Source organism: Staurois parvus, unplaced genomic scaffold, assembly GCF_062004578.1.
Source record: "Staurois parvus isolate SC_StPar_1 unplaced genomic scaffold, SC_StPar_1.0 ptg000446l, whole genome shotgun sequence".
NCBI lineage: Eukaryota > Metazoa > Chordata > Amphibia > Anura > Ranidae > Staurois > Staurois parvus.
The window spans coordinates 2,044,185-2,068,218 of NW_028318242.1; the positions used below are offsets into that span (position 1 = coordinate 2,044,185).

General features: G+C 40.4%; 1 protein-coding gene across 1 annotated transcript in view; it reads left to right on the forward strand.

The window, feature by feature from the left end:
- Positions 1-24,034, forward strand: part of TMEM255B (transmembrane protein 255B) — a 68,633-nt gene that overhangs the window by 22,810 nt on the left and 21,789 nt on the right. The window contains exons 4-6 of the mRNA XM_089688093.1: positions 4,800-4,889; positions 12,405-12,485; positions 20,189-20,274. Of these exons, the coding sequence (XP_089544219.1) occupies positions 4,800-4,889; positions 12,405-12,485; positions 20,189-20,274 (257 nt within the window). The remainder of the gene's footprint in view (positions 1-4,799; positions 4,890-12,404; positions 12,486-20,188; positions 20,275-24,034) is intronic.

Genomic DNA, 24,034 nt, shown 5'->3' on the forward strand with positions numbered 1-24,034 from the left:
GAGAAAAGAAGTACTGTTATTTACAGGAAAAGGGGAGACTTAGTTCAAGGCCTTTTAAAATATTTTTATTTTGTCTTCCTGTTGTATTTTGTATCATTTTAATTGGTTTACTCCATTTTGTTCAGCTAGACATCCTTTCTCATTTACAAATATAACAACAAATTGAATTCAATGAATGCAATAAAACTCAAAACAACGTTTATTGTTAACACTAATGTAATAACAGCTTCTGGAGAGCACTGGGTAAATGGAAACCATTATAGGTCACATTTCCCTGGTGCTGGAATTCTGGAAAAAGCATCTGTATTTTTATTTTTGGATACATGAACATAGGAGTGGAGCAAGATTACACTCCTTCTTTTGATTACAGTAAAGTTTGTATCTTCAGTTTAACTGAACACAACAAAGAAAAGAGCTATAGAGTAAACCAAGTGTAAGCTATTCTGCGTGTTTTGTGATGTACACTTGTTGGAATGAAATCTACAGAATAATAAAAAGGCAATGACACAGTAGTGTTTTCCCTCCTGCTGATTGGATTTCCTTTGCTTTAAAGGCATTAGAAACCTTCCTACCTGCACCTTGTGTTTTTCATCTACATAAAATGTGCATTGATTATTCGCCAACCCCCCCCCCCCTTTCACAGCTCTGGACATCCCCAGGAACAAGAGTTGGGCTCCGCATATACCATCAAGCAGCCTGCAGCCTCTGTCGAATCCCACCTCAAACCCATGCTGCATATTTCCCTTCTTCCTGGGGGGGTGCTGCCCCCCTGAAAATTGCCACCCTAGGCAAATGCCTTGTGTTAAATATGCCCCTGTCTGTGGCATGTCACTGCACAGGTTAATGCATGTCCTTTGTCTGTAATGTGAGACCTGACATTTCCTGGAAAGCAACTATATATCCCACAATCCCTGGGTCTGTCAGTCTCATGCTCTGCAGGTGACAGCTACACAGTAATTAGATCTGATATAGACACAACAGGCAGATCAATTAACAGAAAGATTGCCATGCCATGTTTCATATAATTTGTACTCCGACATGTGTGATGCAACACAGATTAAATGGCAAGCCATGCATTGGATACTCTGTAACCTTGAACAAGAAGTTGTCTTTTCCTTTTAGTGGATAGGGACAGGCTAGCTGAAGCTGTAAGCCGTGTACCGGGGTGGGTTCGCCAGGATACAGTGAAGTCACGAACGAGGAAAGCAACCCCAACACCAGCTTTTGCCACAACAGAATTTTACTTAGATGTGGCAAATAAACACAAACACAAATGCTGAAAACATACAATAAATTTACATACACCCAGCCCAAAGGCTGAGACCCTTGTGCTGCACAGCCTCCTGATGGATGAAAGTAGAAGGTGTAGAAATTTACCTACTGGCAGGCACAACTAAGCTGCCACACCTTACCCGTTATTACCCTAAAAGAGCAGGAATCAGTGTATGGGTGTATGGTATGGGCTAGCCTGCGGTGCAGCACAACAGCTTACAATCTTACACAAATCTACAGTATTCCCCCTCCCATAACTGGTCCTGTAGCACATGCCTGAGTATCCCTTCTGAGCAAAACGCCAGTCTGGCTTGAGTTTTTGGAATTTTATCAGCTCTCCAATGTGAAATGTCACTTTAAGTTATGGAGTCCTTACAATGATCAGTAATAACACTTGTGGCCTGACACAAACAGAGACCCTAACTAACTATAGGCCTGGCCTCAGTCTCTAGGCGCCAACACTGAAATGAGGTGTGTGCACGATCTTACCGACCCGGGTCTGCTTTGCATCTGCTGGTGACTCTGAACAGAACAAATGTCTCTCCAACAAGCATGCGGTATTGCAGTGTATGTTGCTTTGTTCCTCTGCTCTCATCAGGATTACTGGCAGCAATCTTCCTTTCTCTGAACAGGATCAGGGTCTTGGACACAATCAGCTTCACTTAGCTGCAGCTCTGGCTACTGAGGGATGCTCTCACACCTGGATGCCATCAGATTCTCTGCTCACACGACCCCTCCATTCACCATCCTCCAGACATGGCTGCTCTCTCTCCTCTTCCTGTCCTCCCAGCCCTGTGTGAAAACCCCACCTCTTCATGAATATAGAAATGTCTATGCAGTCTGAGGCTGTGTTAGGAAAACAGTGGCATCTTGTGGCTAAACCGCAGAATGTCAGTCCAATGAACATTTAATTTACTCCATACAGTGTTCAAACAATGAGAGCTGTTTCCCCATCTCACACAGCAATACATGGACACAGGGGGATCAATCAAATATGATGCTACAAACTGCAGCCACAACATGTGAGCCCATTATTACTAGGTAGAGCAAACAAATGGCACAGGAAATATTACTGTACTAATACCAAGTTAAAACAAAGAAAGCATTTGAATGTTTACAATGCCATTAAGTCTTCCTCTAAATTGGTAGTTTTTAATATAGCCTTCCTCAGAACTGACCCCCAAGTGACTTCTGTCAACAGTTATAGGTTGGTGGTCAACAGGCGAAGGTTGGTTACAGCTAATAGATGGTAATCCCTTTGAAGACCTCTATTCACATAGCCTGTGTCTGGCAAATGGATTTGCTAACCGTTCACCAGAAAGCGCAATCAAACTTCAACCCTTTCTAGTGAATACTACTATTCACACTGCACTGCTGTGGATGTAGTGGTACATGTCCTGCCTGCACAGTTTTGGCACTATCCTTACCATTAGTTTTTGAAAGGTATTAGAGAAGTCCTCTCATTGTCCCAGGAATGTGCTGTAAAGACATGAGTAGATTGGATCAGAACTGGGGTCCAAACCTTTTATTTTGAATCAATGATTATTTAGAGCAGTTGTTTTTTTTATCTCGTGTTCCATATTAATATGGTCATTGCTTGTATAACATACGTTCACTAAGACAATATTGCATGAAATGAATACGTGGCTCTTTTTTTTACTGCTTTTGAAATGCAGTCCTAGATCAGGCTTTGACATAGATGGTGTATGGTAATTGTACAAAGTGTGCCAAAATTTATCATCAACATGTGTAAACATTAATTTGACAAATATAAGTAAATCAACATAGCCTTTGTTCCCAGTACTAATACTGTCAACCAGCAGGATAAGTGAATGTGCAAGCTGCAATTATCATTTTTCTATAATATACTGATATTGTAGACATGCAATTTCTTCTGCTGCAGCATGGCCCAGTATCAGTGATTACAACTCAGGGCAAAAGTCAAAATTCTCTGCTGAGTCTAAAGCTGGCCATAGATGGCTTAGCTGCCAGCAGTGATCATTGTGTTCTTCCAGCAAGGAAAGCTCAACACTAGCAGAACACAATAGCGCTGAGGAAGGGATTTTCTTTTCTTCCAAGAGAGGTGGGCTGCCTAAGGTAGCTCACTTTGTGTGGTTGATTTACTAAAAGAAATTGGACTGTTCACTTTGCAAAGGAAACTACACTTTGCAAAGGAATTAACCTCAGAGCTCAGTGAATGAGGCAAAGCTTTGATGACTTTCATAATCCAATCATGTGCAAGCAAATATGATGTTTCTGTTAACTTTCCTTGCACACAGTTGGGTATTTTTTGCAAGCTGAAATTTCACCCCATTCACTAAGCTCTGGGGAAAATTCCCTTTCAAAAAGCATCTTCCCTTGCAAAGTGCACAGCCTATTTGCCGTTCGTAAATCAGCCCAAATGTGTCTGCATGGGCTCATACACCAAAGTTGGAGGTGCTGTTCTATGCATCTGCTATACAAATAAATGTATCTGCATGAAAAGTTATTAACTGCTTCCTCGCTGCCAAATAGCAGAACTACTGCTACAGGGTACATATATATACACGTGATTTTGCATTTCCGGGTAGGGGGCGCGCACCGCCCTACCCACGCCACCATTGGTGGCTAAGGATGACGATCACTGGATCCCGGCTGAAGATTCCCCACCAGCACCTGGCAATCGCCAAGGAACACTAATGGGGAGAGACCTGTGTGTAAGCAATACAGGTCTCTCTACTGAAAGCAGTAACATGCTGCTGTGTGCTTCTCTGCACAACAGAGCAATACACAGTAGAATGTTTACATAGTAAAGCACACACAGCACATACAGTAAAACAGCACACAGTTAACCCTTTGATCGTCCGAGATGATAACCCCTTCCTGCCCAGTGCCATTAGTACACTATCAGTGCTTTTTATTAGCACTGATCACTGTATTACTGTCATTGGGATGTCAGTGGCAGTTAGTCAGTTCCCCCCCTGTGTCAGAATGCCCGCCACAGTCCCGCAGTCCCGCTATAAATCGCTGATTGCCGCCATTACTAGTATAAAAAAAAAAAAAAATTCCAGTATATATACCACCATTTGTAGACGCTATAACGTTCATGTAAACCAATTAACTTACATGTATTGGGATTTATTTTTAGCTAAGACATGTAGCAGAATACCTTTTGGTCTAAATTTCTGACGAAATTTGATTTTTTAACATTGTTTACTGGATATGTTTTATAGCAAAAAGTCAAAAATACTGGGGTTTTTCAAAATTGTCAGCATTTTGTTGTTTATAGTGCAAAAAATAAAAACCGCTGAGGCAATCAAATACCACCGAAAGAAAGCTCTATTTGTGGAGGACAAAATATACATAAATTTCATTTGGGTGTAGTGTTGCATGACCGCGCAATTGTCAATTAAAGTAACACAGCACCATATCTCAAAAAATGGCCTGGTCAGGAAGAGGGGTAAATCCTCTGGAGGGCAAGTGGTTAAATGTAAATATTTTCCACAAACAAGCTTTTTTTTCTGATCCAGTCTATTTTTTTCTTCTAGCTTGTAGCCGCCATTGTATTTATCAGCTTTGGTGTGGTAGCATCGTTCTGCTGTGCTATAGTTGATGGAGTGGTTGCAGCCCGACATATTGTGAGTATTCGTTAATGGTAATGCTTTAAACGCTTTCTACTTTTAAGTTATGCAAAAGGACAAACACACTTGAAATAGAAATTGTTATATACTGTATAGTCAGCCAACCACTTCATTTGTAAATGTATTGGTTATTGATGGATGTGTTTGGGTATTGGGAAATTACCTTCTATATACAGCTAAATTCAGGGGTGTACCATATTTTTAACTATCTTTCCCTTTTCTTTCTTTGTTTCCTTTTCTTTTCTTGTTTTCCTTCCCTAAAGAAATAATATTTTCATTATTTTTGGCATGTAAATATGAAATACTGCATAAGAATTGTATGTAGTTTTTTTATCCAAGAGGCATGGGAAGCCTTAGGCTCCTTTTCATATTTCTCTCATTATTAACCACTGTACCACGTCTTGCCACTAAACTCCACCCCCACACATTCTTATTGAACCATCACTATGATGGGCAGCCTCACTGCCCAATAGAAATGTGCAAGAAGCAGGAAGGGGCAGGGAAGTTACAGCACTATTATCAAGGCTGGACATTCAGCTAATAGCTTTGCAGCCATTAAAATGTATGTTCAGCCATATGTGTTTTTCTTTGGACAGAGTAGGGAAGGATTTAAATCCTTGTCAGGCTTTTACTGTTATCTGTAGATGCTCTTGAGCAGTGATGGTGAAGATTTTAGAGACCGAATGCCCAAACTGCAACCTAAAACCCACTAATTTATCTCAAAGTGCCAACACTGCAATTAAACCTGAATATTGAGGTTTTAGTTTGGAAAAAACAACCCATACATTACCATCTTTTGTTTTAAGGAAAAACACAATAACAGAGCTTCCACTGACAACCAGCACAAAGGGGCAAAGTTCCACTGTCACCAGCACAAGGGGGGAAAGTTCCACTAACCACCAGCACAAGGGGGCAAAGCTCCACTGACCACCAGCACAAGGGGGCAAAGCTCCACTGACCACCAGCACAAGGGGGCAAAATTTTACTGACCATCAGCACAAGGGGGCAAAGTTCCACTGACCACCAGCACAAGGGGGCAAAGTTCCACTGACCACCAGCACAAGGGGGCAAAGTTCCACTGACCACCAGCACAAGGGGGCAAAGTTCCACTGACCACTAGCACAAGGGGGAAAAGTTCCACTGACCACCAGCACAAGCGGGAAAAGCTCCACTGACCACCAGCACAAGGGACAAAATTCCACTGACCACCAGTACAAGGGGACAAAGTTCCACTGACCACCAGCACAAGGGGGCAAAGTTCCACTGACCACCTGCACAAGGGGTAAAATTCCAGCACAACCAGCTTTTACCGAACAGGGTTGCCAATGGCTGTGAGTGCTGATCAGCGTGTTCTGGTGGGGAGGGCATTGCTTAGTTAAACCCGCTGGGTTGAATGAAAAAACAACTCCCCATGAGTACTGAGCATTAGGGACAAAGTTAAAGGGGATTGAATGTGACAGTCACCAAACATTCCTTGGTGGTTAATCATGTCCTGTAATTTAACACCCATGCACTAGGAAGATTCACCAGCAGTAAATATTTGGAGTATTTTATAATCACCGTTTATTAAATATGCCTATTTCCCTTTACCTAGTGGCTTAGTGCCCGAACATCACTCAGAATCCACACACCTTTTTTGTTTTTTTACATCACAATAGAGATATATTGTATTACAAAAGTATTGTATCTTTTATGTTCATTAAGCGAGCATACAGTATGTATAGATTTCTCAAGATTTTTGTTGCATTTTAAAATGGTCCCCCAGGAGTTGTTAGCCATAATCTGCTAGTATGCACAACATATTAGCACATTATGGCAGACTTACCTGTCAAATGATCACCAATCGTACTGTGCTGACAGTGCTCCCACTGTCAGGGGTGCTTTCATCTTCTCCTGGTCTTCCTTCCAGGTTTGGACTGTTCATCCACTTGATTGGCCAAGCCGTGAAGACATCACTTCCGTGTGTGTGCACTGGAGTCACATCATCATGGCACAGAACTGTGCTATAAATGTATGCTGAATTGCTCATGTGTGGCTAAGGGCACAATAATGCTAAAAGGCAGAGAGAGTCAATAGAGTCTCTTCTATCTTATAAATCAAACCTACCATGAAAGCATTCCAGCATTTTTTAGGTTCAATTCCACTTTATCACTGGTTAGCTAAAGATTTTTTTATAAGATTTTATCATTTCTATAAAATTACATTTTAATGTGTATTTTTTTACTGCACATAGATTTTGTCTCCCTTGTATTTAAAATCTTCATTGTATTTCATTTAAAGTGTCTACGTTGGTTTAGCCTTGACAAAGGTCTGGCCCCTGAAACTCTTTGGCGTGTTATTTTGGAATGAACACTTTCAAATGCCAGATCCTTTGGTGTGGTGTTCTTTACCTAGCTTTCCGAAGTGATAAAACCTGTAAGAGGTTCTTACCCATCCCCATGCCTGCCAAAAAAACATTTTTTACGTGGTATCTACCATTTCAGAAAGTAAAGTGAATGCATTTAGTTTCCTGATAAGAGATCTTGTAGCTTCCAAGATCCCGCTTGACAATGTTAGCTGTTGCTTTCAAATATTCAAACAGAATACAATAGCGTAAGCCTTACCCCCTAAATCAAGGATTGGGTTGTGACTTGGGCATTCTGCTCCAATTAGAACATGGCTGCTGATGAGACATCAAAAGTCATACTTGTCACTGATTGTGGCGTTGGAGGCAACTTACTTTGTGGACAATTTACAGATTCCATGTTAAAAATGTTTTTCACTTCTCTTAGTAGCCCTTACCCAGAGTGTTCAGTTTCACTCAATGTAACCTCATATGTCCAACAATGAACAGGGACATATTTAAAGAACAAGTCGGTTTCACAATTTACTGTCCTGTTTTCTTTTCCTTTTCTTTTTTTTGCTGATATGGGGTGAAAAAAACCTGGCACAGAGAAAATAAATTTCTTATTACCTCCATGACAGCTGCCTTTACTTCAGTATTCTTTCACTTGTCTCTTATCTATTTAATTCACACTTCAATGTTACTCTGAGATAGCGAACATAAATATGAAGGGACTTTAGTACATTTGTTGGCATTCTATTATAGATAAAGTTCGTGCTTGACTATAACCTAATAAATCTGTTTCTTCTACTATTGCTTTTTCTATTGAGCACATTAATTATATTAATATGCTATATTAATGCATTTTAAAGCCCAAATTCAGTTTGCTTTCAATTGTTATGTGGGGACAGTAAGTACAAAGGGAGAATCCCTGGAGTATGAAAAAGGTAAGTAGTTAATTCTTTTAAACACAAGAGGGCACAAACCAGCGGCGGACTGACAACTCATGGGGCCCCCGGGCAATAGGGGATCATGGGGCCCCTGTGTCCTTGCCCAAACTCAAAAAAGCCTATGAAAAAGGTACCAGGGGCATCTCATGGGGCCCCCTACTGACCCCGGGCCCTCGGGCAGTGCCCGAGTTTCCAAATAGTCAGTCCGCCCCTGGCACACACTACTTCAATTAACTTAAAAAAAGCTGAACTTGAACTGTAATATTTTGTATTTTTCTTTTGAGCCAAAAGGTGAAAGTTTAGACCTATTTTGATATTTTACCTGTTGCTTCTTTGATGCTCACAGCTCTAAGATCCATCAGCAGTGTCTCATCTCTCACCAGGCAACTCAGTTTGTGTCAGTCGAAATTGAGCCTTATATCAAGCAGTTCTGCTGTTCTATCTCTTTAGCTAACCCACAGTGGTTTGTGAATCCTTTATTTTAGAATAAATGTTTATTTGTAAAACAGAACGCGTGTGAATGTATGTGTGTGTGTGTATATATATATATATATATACACACACACATACAAACATACGAAAATCACCCTATTATAACTGAAATATGGTGCTTTCATTCAGCAAGTGTAATGAGTGTCTCAATACCTCTGCTTGTCACCACATGTTGCTAGCTGGCTGCTTCACTCTACTCTCTAATCTCAATTACTAATACATAGGCTAATAAAAAAGTCTACAACTGCAAAGTTACAAACTATGTTGTTTGGTGGCCAGTTTCTATTTATAAACTTTTTTTGTGGTTTTAGACTTGTGTTAAAATGTCGTTTTTTACTATGTATTTAAAAATGAGAAATGTACTCAAAGAATCATTGTGCTGTAACTGGTATGAGAGGTTAGACTTACCATCATCCTTCCAAAATACACTAAAACTGTCATAACTGAAAATTGAAAAGGCAAAGTCTACTTCCCGATCTCCTTTGTATAATTTTCTCCAACCCTAAAGGTGCACTTTAAAGCAGGACGGATGAAAGCAACCATAAGTACTATAGTTACACATTTGGGTCCTCCTTCATAAATAAATAGCCTGAAATAGAAAGCTCATCTGTGTATACAATGCAGATATTGCCTGCTTTGGGTAACAAATCACTTGCTGGTGGTAGATTTAGGTTTTCTTTTAGCCAGCTAGAATAAACTCACATTGTTTATACATCATAAAAGCCAAAAATCCAATTTCATTAAGCTGAGGACTTAACTTTGGTTATAAATATCTTTGAATTCAAAATAAGTATCTAATACATGTAAAATGAAACCCACAAATGTATGTTATGTAGATGCCAATTAATTATCAAATTAAAATTATAGATTTATGGACATGTTATAGGTAGTTTGTGTGTGTTATTGCTTTTTTTTTTTACATTTCAGTAGTTACAAATCGAAAACTGGCTAATTATGCACAGTTGAAACATTCTACTAGTAAAGGATATTCTGCAATTTACAGCTATCTGGCTGCCAGATAAGGGGTGTTCACCAGTTCCGCATTTCATGCAGACCATGACCAGCATGGTGCTAGGCCAGCTAATACAGAAAAGTCTTCTATAATAAGCCATCAACAGATTATGATTGTAAGAATCTGCTGCTGCAGGGAGGCAGGACAGAAAGGGATGAGCTCTGCATTAGCCTTTGAACTGAGCGAAAGTGCTGTGACATTACGTGTAATGACAATGCACGTCCTCTGTAACACAGCGGGATTGATTCAGCTCTTAGTGCTGGACAGTGTCAGCCATCAATTCCAGCACAGATCAGTGTTGGGACTTGCAATATCCACTGTGTCAGTGTCATTTTAAAAATGCACAGCTGCGGTGAAAATGTGGGGCAGACATGAAAGACTGCAACCAAGAATGAACTTAAGGTTGCAGATAACAATATTAATAGGTAATTGGTGTGTAACCAATCTTGAGTCTTCTTTTACCAACATATATATGTAGCATTACACATTTTTCTAGTTTGAAAACAGAGGGATCACCTAGAATTCCCCATTATTTGAGTCTAACACTCTATACTTTGGTATTATCCATAGCTTTTTTGGTTTCCTTGACTGTGGAGAAGGTCACAGCAAGTAATGTGATGAATGGAAGACATTAATCTACCTGTCTCCATTCTTGCCTAGCTGTGCATTTGCTCTGATTACTTGGTGGGATTATAAAGATTTATATAGTTCTCTGCTCATTACAAAATAGGTATAAAGGAAGGAAGATCTCTATTAAACTGTCCAGCAGTTTCTGAATGAGGATTCACATTTCCAGTGGCAGACTTTTTTTTTATTATTGTGCAGTTATAAGAACAGTTATATCACATCCTGTGAATCTTTGGATGACAGAATTAAACCGGTGATATATGTTTATTATTTATTAATGAACTTTGATGTAAAAAGCAGAAAAGAAATCTAAGCACAGAACGCAGTGTACTTTCAAGTTATGCGTTGTTCTAACATGAGGAACTCCAAGAAAAGCGCATTGTAGCCCTCCAACTCTTATTCTGCACAGAAATTGATGCCATTGGACAGATCTTTTTCTGATGTGTTCTGCTGAATTTTATCAGTCTTTTCCAAGTTCTGATTATAGGATCACAGATATGTCATGAATTAGAGAACATGCCATTCCCATAAATCATACTTTCCATAAATGTATACATGTGTAGTACAGCAATGTTAATTTCTGGTCCTTGGTGTCTGCCAAGTCTTGGGAGAAGCACAGCTTGCTGATTAGATACAGCTTAAAGTATAACTATCGTCAGACAGTGTACTTTTTTTTTTTATATTCTTAAATAGGAAATTACCATATTTGAAAAAGGCAAGCATCCTCAAGATTCACAGCAAAAGATTTAAAAAGTTGGTCAAGTCAGTCTCTCAGCAACTTAGCTGTCACTGCTTCCCCCCCAGCAGTGGGTTGGGGGTCTTCCAGCCATCTAATCTCTAATGTCCAGAGCTAGTGGCCTAGGAGGGAAGAGCAGGATGAGTTTGGCTATTGAGAGAACTTAAATTCAGTGCCATGACCTTTTAACAATGAATTGCTCCACAGTTCCTGCAACTACAAAAGTCAGTAAGTATAAACCAGAAAATAGCAGTGTGTATTTAGCCATTAGTTTGTAGTTCCATTTTAAATTTTCTTAGAAAAAACCCTCTACTGGCTTTCAACTGTATGGATGTGTCATTTTGGACAGCAATATATACCCATTTAACAGTTTGGAGTTCACAGTATGAAGGTACAGTACTTTCACAGGGTTTTTATAATGGCACACCCTATTCTGCAAAGCTCTACTGTAGGATTTATAGTAAACATACAAAACAACCAGTACAGAATATATCAGGGAACAAAAGTTATTAGAATCTTTCTTCCTGCACTACACAATCTAATAAGGAGCCCACAATAATATAATGGCATATAAATTCTTGTGGGGAGAAGGACAGGCATATTGAATGCTATATATATTGTGGTGTGTTCGATGTCCAGTTCACTCACTCTCCCAAAGGTTACCAATCTTGGTCTACTGCTACCCTTCTCTGGTCCTTTGCTGAAGAAATCATGTTGAATGCAGACAATTAAAATAATCTTCAACAACTACCCCCAGCTCCACATAGCCAGTCAGTTGCATTATGATTGCCTGTTTCAGCTTTGCGGTTTCTTTTGTCACCATCCTACTAATTGGATAATGGTGAGCACCTCTTTTTCTGTTTACCAACTGTCAAACTGACAGGAAGAGAGAGGTTCTCTACGATAGGGACAAGACAGAAATAAAAAAAATAGACAAAGGATCCAGCCCTTACCTATATTATCCAAATAAATGTTCTGGCTAAAGTTGGGTTTTAAAGTAAATGTAAACCCTAACTGTATGACATTTAGTTTGTGAAAGCATTGTGTATAAACATTGCTATGTTCTTTTATATAATACTTGTTTTCAACCTTTTTTTTGGATCTCTGTGCTCCTTACCTCCTCCAGCATTTTAGCAGCTACTTCCTGTCTACCGCCATTGCTTAGAGAGGTCTTTGTGATGGTGACAAACATGAAACATACCTGTGTATTGAGCGTTGGCAATGACACTTATAGTCCCTAGCAGAAGCACATGTGAAAGGGCGACAATGCAAGAAAGCAATTGAGAGGGAAAGAGACAGGGAAAGTGTTTTCACCCTATAACCGAAAGTGTGTAAACAAAACTATTAATTTTATATTTGACATTCTTTTTAGGAACCAAGACCTCTGTATAATGGGAGATGTATTTTCTATGCAAGTGGATCAGGACTTGCTTATGACACACAACAGACAGAAGTAAGTCTACATCAATAAAAATTCTGGCGTAAAAAATATTAATATATTTAAAGCTTCATCAATTTCTCATCTGCATGTGTTCGGTAATTTGTTTGTTAACACTAGCGCTACTTAAAGTGTTACTAAAAACCCACAACAGTAAAATCAGTCTGTATATGCAGTAAAGCATACTTGTTATACTCATTGTGGAACCTAAGGGGTTAATCCTCTGCATTGTGTAAAAAGGCTGTTTGATCCTGATTTCTCTGCTTCTCCTCTTGTTCAAATGTCCACATCTTATCTCCTGAAAAGACAGACTGAATCGTAGCCAATCTGCACATGCTCAGTTTAGTGTGTAGTGCTAGAGAGGTGTTTTTTTTTCTTGGAAGAGTGCATATGATCAGCAGAGGGTCAATCAGCACAGAGGGTCAGGGGTTTTGCATCCTCCTAGAGGAGAAAGTAAACTCCTCCTACAAGCTTTAACCAGTGCTCTGCTGAACACTGATAGAAATCACAAGACTGCTCTAACTGCTGATGAGAAAAGGTATTTAGCAGTTTATATTTACTAAAATAATTGCACTTCCATGTTCTGTGTACTGTGGGAGACCAGATATATATATATATATATACAATTTTCATCTGTTTCCCCCTCAGGCAGAGCCCTGTTAGATGCCCCCAATACCCTAGACAAGGTCAACACCATGGTCCTGATGATATTCCTTCTGAATGGTATAAATTGAATGCTGATGATCTCGCTTCTGTCCTTCGAGTTCTTTATGCAGAATTTCATAGGCAGGCAACCCTCCCTGAATCCATGTACCTGGCGCATATATTTCATATTCTGAAACCAGAAACCTACTGACCAATATCGTTCCTTAACATAGATCTTGAGATCCTCACTAATGTCCTGGCAAGTCACCTGTCCAGAGTCATTGAAACTTTGGTAGATTCCGATCAGACGGGTTTTATTCCACAAAAATCCACTGATATTAACTTTAGGAGACTTTTCACTAATCTTCAAGCCTCCCATACTAATGTGGGTACCAGGGGTGTTGTGGCACTTGATATAGAAAATGTGTTTGATTCAGTATACTGACAAAATATGCACATGGTGATGGAGAGGATGGGATTAAAGGCCTTGTGCTCCATAGACTTGAGGAGAATGTAGCCATACAGTCATGGTCAAAAATATTGGCACCCCTGCATTTCTGTCAGATAATGCACCACTTTGCCTATTACTTTGCAATTACACATGTTTAGGCATTCTTGTGTTTATTTGTTCTGTTTGTATTGGTATGACACAAAAAAGTGGAGAAACAAAAAAACAAATCTGACATAGTCCATGCAAAACTCCAGAAATGGACTGGACAAAATTATTGGCACCCTTAATTTAACCGTTTCAATACCGTGCAATTTTACACCTTCCTGCCCAGGCCATTTTTCAGGTTTCAGCGCTCTCACACTTTGAATGACAATTGCGCAGTCATACAACATTGTACCCAAACTAAAATTTTATCATTTTCTTCACACAACTAGAGCTTTCTTTTGGTGGTATTTAATCACCGCTGGGGTTTTTATTTTTTGCTAAATTAACAAAAAAAGACCAAAAATTTTGAAAAAAAAACACATTTTTCTTTGTTTCTGTTATAAAAGTTTACAAATAAATAATTGTTCTTCATAAATTTAGGACGAGATGTATTCTGCTACATGTCTTTGGTGAAAATAACCCAAATTAGGATGTATTATTTAGTTTGTAGGAAAGTTATAGAGTTCACAAACTATGGTATAGATCTGAATATTGATCAATCCTGAAGTACTGACAGCCAATCTAATTTCTTGAGGTCCAAGAATGTCAGAATAGTACAGATATCCCCAAATGACCCCTTTTTGCTGAGTAGACAGTCGGACGTACTTCATAAGAGGCATGGCGAGTTTTTTGAAGTTGTATTTTTTTGTCATAATTTTTCCGAAAATGAAAAAATGAAAAATATTATTTTCACTATTTTTTTTTTTACATACTGTCACCAGTGCAGTACAGCGTCATCATATAACTGGCATGGCGGTGAACAGGGACACTGACTGGTGACAGTATGAAAAAAAAAATAATTATATTTTTTTTTAATTTTTTTTAATTTTTTTATTATATTTAATTTTTTATTACATTTTTTTTTATTTTTTTTAAGATTTTTTTTCATATTTTACTATGACCAAAATAGTACAATGTTACCATAGTAACATTGTACTACTTTGGGGAAGTGATCAGTATTTTTTTTTTTTTTTTTTTTTTTACACAATTTGCTTATAGCAAAGAATTACTTTGCTATAAGCAAGCATTTAGCTGAATGAAATCGATTCATTCAGCTTTTTTTTTTTTTTTTTTTTTTTTTGTGCTTAGCTGTGATTTGGTCACAGCTAATCACATGACATGTGCATGTGATTAGCTATGACCATTCACAGCTAGGCACTAGTATACAATGGATGGCATCATGAATGAAGCCATCCATTGTATACAACTGTCATGTGACCTGCTGTGATTGGTCGCGGCAGGTCACATGGTACCGGCAACGGGAGCCGGTACTCGGATCTGTCATCGGCCGTGTCCAAGGTGCACGGGCGGTGACAGATCCCGCTGCTGCGCCGCTCTGCAATAGCGCAAACGGCGCATGTGCGGGAGCACGCCAAATGGCGTGGACCCGGAAAGCTGCAGCGCTTTTCAAGCCGCCAAACGGCTATTGGCCGGGCGGCTAATGGTTAATATTTAGTAGCACAACCCTTGGAAAAAATAACTGAAAATAATCACTTCCTGTAACCATCAGTTTTTTATATCTCTCTACTGGAATTTTGGACTACTCTTCTTTCACCAACTGCTCCAGGTCTCTCAGATTGGAAGGGTTCCTCTTCCCAATTGCTGTTTTGAGATTTCTCCACAGGTGACCTATGGGATTGAGATCTGGACTCATTGCTGGCCAGTTCAGTACTCTCCAGCTCTTTGTCTTAAACCATTTCTGGGTTTGACTTTTTTTTACATGTGCTTTGGGTCATTGCCCTGCTGTAAGACCCATGACCTCTGACGGAGACCCAACTTTCTAACACTGGGCTCTACATTGCACCCCAGTTTCTTTGGTAGTCTTCAGATTTCATAATGCCATGCACACGGTCAAGACACCCCATGCCTGAAGCAGTAAATCATCCCCAAAACATCTGTGAACCTCTATCATGTTTGACTGTCTTTTCTTTAAAGGCCTCATTTCTTTTTCTTAAAACAGTAAAATGATGGGGTTTACCAAAAGCTGTAATTTTGTTTCGTCTGTCCACAGCACATTCTCCAAAAGGATTTTGGCTTCCTGGAGTAAGTTTTGGCAAACTCCAGTCTGACGTTTTTATGTTTCTGTGTCAGCAGTGGGGTCCTCCTGGGTCTCCAACCATAGCGTCCCTTTTCATTCAGATGGCGATGTATAGTGCGAGTTGATACAGTTGTACCCTGTGCCTGAAGGTCAACTTAAATTTGATCGAGGTTCTTTATCCACCATTCAAACAATCTTTTGCTGCAATCTTTGATCAATTTTTCTCTTTCGTGCACGTCCAGGGCGGTTAGCTACAGCATGAGCTGTAAGCTTCTTGAAAATGTTGCACACAGTGGACACAGGAACATTAAGATCTCTGGAGATGGACTTGTAATCTTGAGATTGTCCATGCTTTTTCACAACTTTTGTTCTCAATCCTCAGACAATTCTTTGCTGCTCTTTCTCTTCTCCATGCTCCATGTGGCACACAGAGACAAACAAAAGAAAGGTTGAGTAAATTTTTCACCATTTTAATTGGTTGCCAGTGTGACTACAAGAGCATCACAAATGTGGAATACAATAATTTCTTAATTTTGAGAAGGTGCCAATAATTTTGTCCAGTCCATTTTTGGAGTCTTGTGTGGAACTTGTCAGATTTGGCTTTTTGTTTCTCCACTTTTTTGTGTCATACCAATACAAACAAAAGAAATAAATATGAGAATGCCTAAAGCTTTGTAATTGCAACAATTTTCTGGGTGAAGTGGTGCATTATCTGACAGAAATGTAGGGGTGCCAATATTTTTGGCCATGACTATATATGCAGATGATTGTGGTATGATCCTCAATGCGCCCTATAAATAAGTGATATCATAACACTGTGAAGCTGTTATTGGATAGGACAAAAGAATAGGAAACAGAAAGGGTAGAAAGAGAAAGAAGAAAGAGAGAAAGAATAATGAGAACATAGAAGAAAGGAAATGGGGGGTGGGGGGGATTCGAATTAAAAAAAAAAGGGGGGGGTGTCAACCTAAGCTGAGATAAAAGAGTCAAAGCCCATTGACAATCTGAAGTGAGACCACACTGTCCACATAAGTTTGAATGATTCCGATTTATTCTCATCCCAAACGATCATCCATTCCATATACTCAATCCTGTCAACCTCAAAAGTTCATCCCGCTATAGACGGAGCCTCAGTCTGTCACCAATGTCTGGCGATTACAGAACGAGCTGCCATAATAAAGTGCTGCACCAGACTTCTTTTAATTTGCTTATACAAACCTGGCAGCATAAACAATATAGTAATCTTAGGTTCATTTGGAATATAGCTTTCCACTAATGTAGTAAACAAATTGAGAATCTTCTCCCAAAAAAGTAACATTTTTGTGCAAGTTCCCCAAATATGGACCATGGTCCTAGATTCTCCCAAGCATCTCCAGTATATCTCAGGGATAGATGGGTCAATTTTATGCAAAATCGTAGGGCAAAGATACCATCTAGACAGGATTTTGTAATTGAGTTCATGAGCATAAGAAGAGACAGATAATTTGTATGATACAACCTGTATCTTGTCCCAGTCCAGTCCCTCTACCAACATGTTTAATTCCTGCTCCCATTTAGAAAGGAACGGAGGGGGATTTGGACAGGTCTCTCGCAGTAAGATCTGGTATACCTGCGAAAACATGTGTTCAGGTCTAGACAATTGGGATAGGAGAGATTCAAAAGTCGATGAAGATCGTGTCAGGTGATCTGTACAATGCCGCTTACTCAAATAATGTTTCAGTTGAGTGTATTCCAACGATGCTAGTGACGTACTATGACAAGAGGGAAGGATTTGGGAAAGAGGCTTAAGGGTCCGGCCACACAACGTGTGGCGCAGTAGAGGCCCATCCTGGCGACGCCAACACAGGAATCAAGAACACTGTTCCGTGGCAGGGTATGAAGTTAGCCCAAACAATGGGGTCAAAGGGCTTGGCCTAGAAGACACTAGGCCCTTACGTAAGTATCCCAAGTTTTTAAAGTTGCATGAACCGTAAGGGGTACTAACTCTCTTTTGAGGTCTCTGTCCAGGTTCCAAACACAGCAAGAATGTCAGGCCAGGGGTCAAAAGATCATTCTCCAACTGAGTCCATAACTTAGTGGATTGACCATGGAACCAGACAATCACATCATCCATGTCTTTATGGACCTTGCTTTGTGCACTGGTGACAGTCATGTTGGAACAGGAAGGGGCCATACCCAAACTGTTCCCATAAAGTTGGGAGCATGAAATTGTCCAAAATGTCTTGGTATGCTGATGCCTTAAGATTTCCCTTCACTGGAACTAAGGGGCCAACCCAACCCCTGAAAAACAACCCAACACCATAATCTCCCCTCCACCAAACTGTACACTTGGCACAATACAGTCAGGCAAGTACCATTCTCCTGGCAACTGCCAAACCCAGACACATCCATCTCATTTCCAGACAGAGAAGCATGATTTGTTACTCCAGAGAGCACATCTCCACTGCTCTAGAGTCCAGTGGCGGCATGCTTTACGCCACTGCATCCAACACTTTGCATTGCACTTGGTGATGTAAGGCTTGGATGCAGCTGCTCGGCCATGGAAACCCATTCCATGAAGTTCTCTACACAATGTTGTAGTGCTAATCGGAACGGCACACAAAGTTTGGAGGTCTTTAGCTATTGACTCTGCAGACAGTTGGTGACTTCTGCGCACCTTGTGCTTCAGCAGGCGCTGACCCCGCTCTGTCATTTTATGTGGCCTACCACTTCATGACTGAGTTGTTGTTGTTCCCAGTTGCTTCCACTTTTTTATAATACCACTAACAGTTGACCGTGGAATATTTAGTAACAAGGACATTTCACTGATGGATATATTGTACAGGTGGCAACCTATCATGGTACCACGCTTGAATTCACTGAGCTCCTGAGAGAGACCCATTCTTCCACAAATGTGTCTTCATGTCTAGGTGCTTGATTTTATACACCTGTGGCAATGGAGGTGACTGGAACACCTCAATCCAATGATTTGGAGGGATGGCCCAATACTTTTGGCAATATAGTGTGTGTATATACTGTATATATATCCTGATAACATATGTTCTAAATCTGTGTGTTTTAGTACTTAAGATACTACTATAAGGTCATAAATAATTGTGTATCTAATGCATCTCAACCCAAAATCCAAATGTTTTAGAAAAGCCTAATAAAATAACTATCTACAAAGTAGATACCTCAGGACATTCAAATAATATACTACAATACTGGCACTTGTGTGCTTTAATTGCAGTGTGGGCATCTAAGGGCCTAACATGAATGGTGTCAATTTTAGCTTTCAGGCTTTAAAATAAATGTTTAGGGAATGTCAGCAAAATTTTTTTATTCAGTTGCATACCTAGCATATTTGATACCAAAATATTGTCAGTGATAAATATGAAATAAAACAAGTAATAATAATAATGGTCAGAAAAGAAATACAGACATTGAAAATTGTAGTGGCTATGTATACTGGTGATAGCTGGATAACTACTCTCTTATATTGGCGGTCAGTGTAGAAATGCCCTTCTAAATATGTGGTAATTGTTGTGCCCATTTACATTGGTAGCCATTGTAGTGCCCCTAGCAACATCTTGTGGAACCCATGAATCTGCTGATTTGAGTTTGAGAAAGAATAGCCTAGTAGTTCTCAAACAGGACATTACTGAAAAAAAACTCCCATCTGTACTATAGAGTAATGTTTGAATGATTCAGATTTAAATACTGTTTTTTTCTGTATTTTTTGGATGATGACACCATTTGTGCCATTTTACTAGATATACCAGAGTTTATGTTCACTGTAGAGAGAACCGTACGTAGGAGTTGTGGGTTCATATACTTGAACAACGTAATTAAAACAATGATTTTTGATAGACCATTTTCTTTTGTAATTACTGTAGTTATTTAGCTATCAAAAAATAGACAACATTTAGGATTTAGTTGCATACTTGAGAGGCTTTGCTTCTACAACCAGGTAGATCTCCATGCATCTATTGGTTAGCACTTTGTAGGCTAGCTACGACTAAGCCATGGCCTAGACAAAGTCAGTTTAAATAATGAAGGGATGATCTATAGGTATTTACTGTTTTTTTGTGATATTCTTAATTCCAAAATGAAAAAGCACAATGTATTTAAAAGCATTTGCCTTGATTATGGTACCGTTTTGTAGATTACTGTAAATTGCTGAGAACGATAATTAGTAGCTGTCCGTAATTATGTTTTTTTATAAGCATCTAATCAGTACAAGATACAGTAATTAAGAAATAAGCATGCTTACATTTTGTGCATTTTTGTTTGCAAGGCAACAGACATTTTTAAAAAATAATATTAAACTGTAGTGATATTTGTATAAATTTAAAATGCATTATGAGCAAACAAGTTTTTTTTTTCCACTGTATGGCGCAGGTAACATGCTTTACTTCAAGCAGTCAATGTCAGCTGAGAATAAGGACTCATACATGCTACTGTTGTGATCTATATGACTGCGAAAAGTATGTAATAGAATTTTATTTTCTGCTGTTGTAGAGCATATGTTGAAAGCTGAACTCCGGGCAAGCGGAGACAGTTGAAATACGTTTATACGAACTGTCTTACTTATTCTGTTTGGGCACTCCTGAAATCCAGGCTACCCTGCCAGATAACATATCCAGCTCCCAGACCTTCCTGCAGTCTATTTAAGTTGAGCAATATAGCCCAGTCTGGAAAATGACCAGTCTCTAATTGGGCAATGAAGGAGCTACAGCATAACTGCACACGTTCCTGAGCCTCTTTAGCAGACTTGTGGGTTGCCATTAATTATTAATGGAACCACCATGTATAGGAAATGCTGTGTGTTTTTGGGTGTGTGAAACCCCATGGTACTATAGCACCATGCAGTCCCCAGAAGGCTGCATTTCCTGCAGGTACAGCTGCTGTGCTTGCACAAACAAGTACGCAGGGACCTGCACAAGTGTGAACCTAGCATTAGGAAACACGGGGGCTATGCAATGCAACAGAACTTGATTTGTTCATTGCATTGTCTTTCCCATTCCTAATGTACATTTTTTTGAATACATAACTGTATTAAAGTGTTTCTTTTTATATTTGCCTGGAGGTCAGCTTTACAAAGAGTTCCTTGTATTTCTCAATACACTATAAGTTACTTTGATTTGTTTTCAGTTTTAAGACTGTGTATCCATTGGTGCTCAATTCCTGTTTTGGAGACAACTGTAACATGTATCATTTTCCATCCTCTTCTGTCCCAGTGAGGTGGGTCACCAGAACAGAGGGTGAGTTTCTTAGACAGCAGTTAAAACTTGCCAAAGGCTAACCCTTCTCAACTCTATCTAGTACAGGTACAAAAAAGTGTGACTGGAGATACACCTTAAATTTAAATGTAGAAAATACCAGTTGTTTTTTTTAGCACCGTCCTAGTTTAGCTAGGGGGAGCGAGACACTAATGGCTAGTGAGGAGCTGATTAGCAGTTCAGGTGAGTTTGTCAGAGGGGTCAAATTCTGGTCAAGACTGAGAGACTCTGCAGGCCAGCCCATCTTGACTTTCCCCCTGCTCTGAGACTTTCAGAGGAGGGCCTTGGAGGCAGTGGGTGGATCTGAAGAGTGGTTGGCTGCACTTTTGAGGGACCTTAGCCAATCCCCATTAGAAGGCTCTTGGCAAATGGCTGGTTTCCCTTAAAAGTGTTGGAGCCTGCTCAGTAGCAGGAGTATGGTGGTGGGAGAGGCATGAGAAGCAGGAAGATGTGAGGCTGGAGGAGGAAGACTGCCAGGAGGCCTGGTGGGATGGCACCTGCCTGAGAGCCTGGAGTTGGAAAGGAGGCAAACTCAGGACTCACTGGCCCCCTGAGAGAGGACCACCTGTATGGCAGGGAAGGAGAAGCCCAGCTGATAGGCCTGGTAGCAGCAGCAACTCCACAAGTGATACAGGAGAGGATCTGAGTGAGTACACCTGCGCCCCCTGGGTGGATAGGGGAAGGAGCACTCTGGTAGGAAACCAAAGTGCTCCTCTCTGCTAGTGACTGTGCACCTTATTTAAGGGAACAGGAGCCAGATCCCCTGCTTTTGAAGAAAACCTTCAGATTACTGAGTGAAGAGGAGTTCATCTAGAGTCTGGGGTAGTACAACTGGAGCTGCTGGCTAGCACTCCAACAAAGACTGTGTGTCAGAGAAGCTGTAATTAGGGATGTCCTTGATGTTCGAGTTGAACATGAGTTCGACTTGAACATCAAGTATTTGTGTCTTCTGCAAACACATGAACGGTTAGAGCATTCGATGGGCTGTTCACCCTCCGCGCCCTACAATGCATTGCGCTCTGACAGTGCATTGTGATTGGCTAAAGCTATGCATCTGACCACCAGTGCACTGTGAGAGCCGTGATTGGCCAAAGGCTCAGTGACTTTGGCCAATCATGGCTCATCGGCTAAGTCCACGCCCCACACTATATAAGGTTGCTTACACAGCAGCTTTGTGTAGTGTGTTGGTGTTAGTAAGTGAGGTTAGTTAGTGGTGTGTTAGGAGACAGTGTAGTGTAGTCAGAGGCAGTGTAGTGCGGGGTTGAGAAGAGCAATGTAGTGGTGTCACTGAAGTGTCAGTGTTTTTACAGCACTTCTGCATCACCACTGTTCCCTTTTTTTTTTCTGTTGCTGCATCAGTACCATTCCCCTTTCTGTGTCTCTGTGTCACAGGTGTTCTTCCTTATGCATAAGCAGTGGTTTCCCTTTTTTTTTTTTTGCTTACATTTTTTTTTTGTTTTCCGCAGCAGCACTAAACTAAAACTAGTTATAGCATAATTGCTGTTCCCCCTTCTGCATCACAGGTGTTCCTCCTTCTACTTCAGCAGTGGTTTTTCGGCTTTGTGAATTTTTAAATGTAATTTAAATGTAATTTTCTTGAATTTTTTTTTTTTTGCCGCAGCAGCAAAAATATTTTGGGCACAATAACGGTTTCCCCTTTCTGCTTCACAGGTGTTCCTCCATCTGTGTCAGCAGTGGTTCCCTTTTTTTTTTGGATTTCTTAATTTTTTTTACATTTATTTCATTTTAATTTTCTTGTTACAGCAGCAGCAGCCATAATTGCTGTACCCCCTATTTTTCTTTATTAAAAAAAAAGTAATATTGCACCAAGTACAAAAGTATTGCACCCAATTTCCCATCCCACAATCCTACATAAAGAGTTATAAAAATCCCCATCATGTCTGAAAGGGCAACAAGAAGAGGCAGACACTCACAAGCAGCTAAAAGAGGGCAAGCAGCCTCTGTGTCCACAGTGAAAAGTGGTGGTCATGGACATGGTGTATCCTCTGCAGGCAGAGCATGCTTGTCCTTTTTTTCTGGTGCTGGCCATGTTATTGAGTCGTAACATGCAGAAGAGGTGGTGGAGTGGATAACTAAGCCATCCTCCTCCTCCTCTGTCACCCAGGCTCATACTAGTTCACCTTCCACCAAAGCTGCCAAAGCGGCCTATTCCACAGGCTCCTTGACCACAGCTACTCTCTAGCCCCACCATCATGCACAGAGGAGTCACCTGAATTATTCAATTATAGTGTCAGTTACATGCTGCTGGAGGATGCGCAGCAATTTGAATGCTCCGATGTTGGTTCCCAGATTGAGGAAGGAAGTGATGTGAGCCTAAAGAGAGGAGGTACCAATGACGGACAAGGAAAATTCTCCCAGCAGCAGCATACTGCTAAGTTGGCTCCAGTTATGAGGAGAAAGGGGATGATGAGGTCTTTGACAGTACTTGGGTGCCTGAGAGAATAGAGGAGGAAAGTGAGGAGGAGGCACAACTCCAAGGAGGTAGGATGTCCTCCAGGGGCAGGCGTAAGGGCAGCCACCCTACTGCATCACACGACAGAGCTCCACAGGTGCAGGGCACTGCAGACTCCCTGCCAATATCCAAAAGTTAATTGGTGTAGGTTTTTTCAACCCATGTGCAGCAGACCACAACGTTGCTGTTTGCAGTCTCTGTCTGAAGCAGATCAAACATTGCCAAATGACCAGCCGCTTGGGCACCACAAGCTTGACAATACATGTGATGACCTGCCATGCAGCCCATTGGCAACAGCACCTAAAAGACCCACAACATAAAAAAGTGCAGATTTCTCTTTGCTCCTTGCTGTGGGATCTCTACCTCTACTATGCCTCACGTTGTCTCAACAGCCTCCACTGAGAGGGATGATGGTATGGCAATGGGTGCCACAAGTTCTTACACCCAATCTGCTAGCAGTACACCACGTGTTGATTTCACCAAGCAAATTTC